Raw genomic sequence first — 5,325 nt, forward strand, 5'->3', positions numbered from 1 at the left:
GTGTTTGGCAGTGTGGTAGCGGTTGCTTTTCAAATAGCTTTTCGTATTGAAATATATGTCAATGATGTTTTTTTATTTTTTAAAAATCATTTTTAACATTAGCACATCAAAACGATCCAAAAAGTACAAACCGCACTCGATTTTAGCAAAAAACAAAAATTCAAAATTTGGCGAAACGCAGATTGAAACGCACAACCAAACACTCTCTTGAAAGGTCAAGGTAAATTACAAAATAAATTTTTATAAAATTAAAATGTTATCATTTTAATAAAAATTAAAAAAAATATATAATCAGTAAATTAATGATCATGTTTTGACCTGATTAACTCGATTTTGTTATTCATAACTTATTCAAATTCCATGCTAGTCATGTCTTGATTTGACCACGAGGACTTTTTGATTCCATTAGGTGTTTTTCTTTTCATTGTTTTCAAGAATTCTCGCATTAACACCAATGCTCACGATGAATCTTGCTAGGTTAGAAAGGGGCTTTAATATTTTTTTTTTTTTTATTTTCTTTGTTTTTGAAGATGGGAAAAATTGTTTTTTTATTTCACCAATAAGATGAAGGGATTATGAATTGATTTCTCCACCGTTTAACGTGGCTGAAAGCACAAGGTCTTGCGTGTACCGCGATTGAAGGGCTAGAAAAACTAATTTCCAAAACTCAAAGGATCACGAACTGATTTCTAAAAGAATCTAGACAAAGGATTTTCTTTATTTTTTTTAAGAAAGCGAAAGGGGAATAAGTTTTAGACTCAAATTTGACTTGGAGACCGTGATTTGATTTTAAAACTTTTCAAGAGGTGGCTAACTGGTGTTTTGTCTCGGAACACATTTACGACTACCTTAGATGCGTAGGATAAGAAGGGAGCGGACACAACTGCTTAGGACAATTCACTTGTTCGCCCTTACAGTGGGGTGAGTCTGCGAGCATGAGATGTCGAATCACAGCATCCCATGGACAGATTAAGACTAAAAGAAAAGGAAAAGGACGAAACTAAACTTCAAGATATTCCGAATCATGTTTTTTTTAAAAAAAAAAATATTTGAAAAATAACATATTTTTTAAAAAAAATAATAATTAATGAAATAGAATAATTTGTATATACCAACATGACATTATAAGTTTGTTGTTATTTCAAATCATTATATTTTAAAAACATTTTGTGATAGACTGCATATGAAAAGAGAGGAGAAAGAAAAATAAAGAAAAAAATATTGTAGGTGCACCAAAACTTAGATTATGATACCACAACTATTATTAAAAATATATGACTTAGATTAATCTAATTACATGAAAAATAAAAAAGTCATCAATGATAGTCTAGGTGTGCCACACTTGCCACCAAAAGATAGCAAGTGCTTAATTGCCTAATGTCGAGTGTGGCTTACTTGTCACCGTTGATGACCTTTATTTATATTATTGGATATGTCTTTGAGGTTTTTTTTTATGGTATTGATGGTGTTTTTATCAAAACTTTGGTGTGTCTTTAGTTTTTTTTTTTCCTCCTCTCTTTTCATAAATTACAATGAGAAGAAGAGAGAGAGAGAGAGAAATAAATTTGTTTTTAAAGATACACTAAAGTTTTAATTATGACGCCACCAATATTATCAGAAAGATTTTAAAAAGAGGAATTCAATAATACCAGAGAAAATCACCAACGATGCCCGAGTGGACAACACTTCCCGCCAAAGCTAGTGAGTCATCTGCTATATTTTGGTAACAAGTGTGGTACACTCGAATCATTGTTGGTAACCTTTCTTAATGTTATTAGATTTGTTTCGTTGAGATCTTTATGATGGGACTGGTGATGTTGTAATTCGAGTTTTGATATGCCTCTGAAATCTTTTTTTATTGTTTTCTCTTTTATACGCCGCTCATTTCATAATTTTTTCTTTGAAATGTCATATTCCAATTAATGACAAATTTGAAATTATGTATTTCCCAAACTTAACAATTATAGGTTGTGTTATTTCGTTAGTTTTTTAAAAAGTTGTATTATTTTGCTAATATTTAAAAAATGACATGAAAATAAGCAAAAATTAAAGATATTTCAAGAGTACTATATATTTAGATTGCTGTTATCGATCATATCATTGTTGATGGTTTTTTATTTATTTACGGCCTTCAATTTTTTTAATTTTTTACTTCAATCTTTAAATTTTTTTATTTATTTACGGCCTTAATTTGTTTTTTAATCTTTTACTTTAATCTCTAAACTTTTTTTTTAGTCCTCACATGTTACATTGAAATGTTTTGTGTGTGCTGGGGTTTGTTTTATTTTCCATGATCTCGCGTGCGCATTGTAAATAAGATTAAGATTATTTTTCTACGTTATATAATGATTGCTATTACATATTATAATTATAGAATCTAGTTTTTAATCAAATGGAAACTACAAGGAGCGAAATTAACTAAATAAAAAAAGTGGGTTGTTTTTTATTTTTTTTTCATTGTTCAAAAGGTGTCATTCTACCCATGGGTCCTTTTTTGAAAAAAGATCATATTTCATTGATAAAACATTTTTTTTTTAATTCCAATCCTGGTAATTGATAGATGAGAGACAAAACTACTTGAAAGAAAAAGGAAAAAAGCTATTGAATGTATACATAAGGAATTCAGGAGCTTTCAAAATAAGGAGACTAGAACCATCACTAACATCGGCAACATCAAGTTTTTCCTTTCAAGTCTTTAATCCTCTTTTGATGTTTGTTTTGTTCTAATGGACCTTAGAATTTCGGAACTTGCAGTATTTTGTATTATGGCATCCACAAAAGCACATTTCGGGAATGAATGATTTATATTCTGAGTTCAACTAGGTCAATCTCTAGGAATAATCATGTCGGAATTTCCATCCAAATTAACTCCCCAAATCCTAAAAGACCACCATTATTCAAGAACATGATTGAAGGCTTTCTGCATTAGTACGGTACGAATCATAACCCCCAAGATTGTACTATTAACCAAGGCCTCTATCCTCAAGTCTTGGCAAATGACACTTGTAATTCATTCCTCGGCATACGAGCAAGGTGAGTTTAATAAATAAGACATTGAGTTGAGGATAGAGCAGAGCTATCTGATTTCTCAAACAGTAACAAAGTTAATTTATAGCTATCTCAATGTTGTTCTCAAAGAAGAAAATTGCTAAGAGAGTTGAACAAGGGCACAAGAAAATTTCTTAGCTCTGCACCACTACCTTAAATAAAAACACAAAAGTATGGGAGGACAAGCAACCAATTTCAAGTAAAGCCAGGAGAACTGGTTTGTGCTGCACCATAACCTCCTCCTCCACGACCAAAGCCTGGCCTTCCACTAGTGCCCTGCAAGATCATAATATAATTAGAAAAAAAAATGAAAGGAAATACTGGTGGTAGCTAGTCCCTAATGGGAATTAACATTTAGGGAAAATGATGATGTGAAATTACTCGAAATGCAGGCTGGTAATCTGCTGGTGCTCCTCCCTTCTCACCGCCTTCACCCCCTCGAGGGCCCCCACGATAACCATCACGGTCACCAAATCTTGGACGGTCTCCTTCAAAGCGAGGTGGACCTCTAGAAACCCAAGCAAACCCAAATTGTAAGTTCTCTAAATAGTGAAGGAAAAGATGAGGATAACACTCAAATCACCAAATGGTCAACATAAATCTAAATTACCGTGGGCGGTCACCAGGTGGGCCACCAAATGGCCGACCTCCAGCAGGCTTTGCTTGTTTCTTCAAGGTGGCAGGAACAATTTCTGATGGAAGATTCAGGTACGTCCTCAAAAACTCAATCCCGTCATTGGTAAGATACCAGTAGTAGTACATCCAAGCAAATGTCTCACGGACATATTCCTTGGATTTGAAGCTCTGCATGAGCTTAATAACCTGGAGATTAGGAACATCAATCTCTGGGTGCTTTGCAAGGTTGAAGTCCTTCTTTGCATAGCAAACTCCCTCTACAGATTCAAGACAAAATCAAGATGAGTGAATGCTGAGATATGGTACATGATAAGACTAATCATCCTCTGTCCCATTTGGTTAACTAGAAAAAGACTCACATTATTCAATCAAACCGATAATATCCAAATAAAAGAAAAAAAATTAGAACAGTCACTAAACAAAACCAGCCACTAGAAACCAAACCAAAATAGCAAGAAACAAGAGTGCAGTTATCTCATAACTACCACAACAATATCTCTGGTAAAATTTTCTAAACATCAGCAGTTACCTAGTGGTTTAGGTGTATTTCAAGTCCTCCATAGAATAAATCAAAACAGGTTTATTTATTATTCCATCTCATTGGTTTTAAGTCATTACCAAAAGCTCTAGCAAAAACCCATTAACTTAACTAACACCAATCCCCAGTGGAGAAAATTATTCATTAGGGATGAGAATATTAGTTGCATTCCGTTTCAACTATCCAACGCCACAACAACAAAAAAAAAAATTCATTTAGAGAAAAAGAGATGTACCCTATAATAAACACACCAAAACAAAAAGGAGTGAAGGATGGGCCTTGCGTAGATATTATTTTATGAATCTGTCATGCCAAAAAAATGTATAATTGTAGCAGTTGCATTCGGCACTCGAACAGAGAGACTATCACCTTACTAACATCATAGCTTAATCGTCTAATCAAGTTCTCATCCTACTTTAGAGTCATTGCACAATTCAATGTTTTTATTTCAAGATTTACGCTTTCTATTAAAAACATTAGAATAACAAAAAAACTGTTTGACGGGTTCTCTCTAGGTAACTTAAAATGATATCTGAAGAGGAAAATAGGCAGAGAAACATCGAAGGCAGGAATAAAAGTGATACCTTGAAAGAGGTACTTGGAGATTTCTCTTCTGTTCTTCTCTGGAATAATCTGAAGATATCATAAAAATAGAACAAAAAAAACAGTAAGCAGCTGACTCACCTTCGTATGTATGTGTTTACATGTTGGGAGAGATAGAGAGAGAGAGAGAAGTTACCATGGTTGCAGAATGGAAGCCCTTTTGTTTTTTTGCGGCAGCTGCAGAGATGTGAGAAGAAGCTCTTCTTCTGATAGAAAGCTAAGGACTTAAAACCCTAGTGGTTATATGGGTTAGGTTCTGGGCTGGGTAAACGGATAACCAGGATGTGGGATTCTTATGGGCTTTTTTAAAAGTCCAATCTTAATTTATTCCTTCTATTTTAATAAAAATTAACACGTTTAGGGGTGCTTGTTGAATTTTTGTTCCAGTTTTTAAATGTTTTTTTAAATATTTTTTATTTAAAAAAAATATTAAATTGATATTATTATTATTATTATTATTTTTACTAATTTTAATATATTAATATGAAAAATTTTAAAAA

At 32.8% G+C, this 5,325-nt stretch overlaps 1 protein-coding gene across 1 annotated transcript; it reads right to left on the reverse strand.

Annotated features, from left to right (window-relative positions):
* Positions 1 to 3,084: 3,084 nt before the first annotated feature.
* On the reverse strand, positions 3,085 to 5,064 carry LOC118053240 (small ribosomal subunit protein eS10z). Its single transcript, XM_035064436.2, has 5 exons — positions 4,962 to 5,064; positions 4,807 to 4,855; positions 3,659 to 3,941; positions 3,430 to 3,556; positions 3,085 to 3,324 (listed from the first exon to the last, which is right to left on the reverse strand). The coding sequence occupies exons 1-5, from the start codon at positions 4,962 to 4,964 to the stop codon at positions 3,244 to 3,246; spliced, it is 543 nt and encodes a 180-aa protein (XP_034920327.1). The 5' UTR covers positions 4,965 to 5,064; the 3' UTR covers positions 3,085 to 3,243.
* Between the last annotated feature and the right edge of the window lie 261 nt (positions 5,065 to 5,325).

The sequence above is a fragment of the Populus alba genome, chromosome 13, assembly GCF_005239225.2.
Source record: "Populus alba chromosome 13, ASM523922v2, whole genome shotgun sequence".
Taxonomy (NCBI): domain Eukaryota; kingdom Viridiplantae; phylum Streptophyta; class Magnoliopsida; order Malpighiales; family Salicaceae; genus Populus; species Populus alba.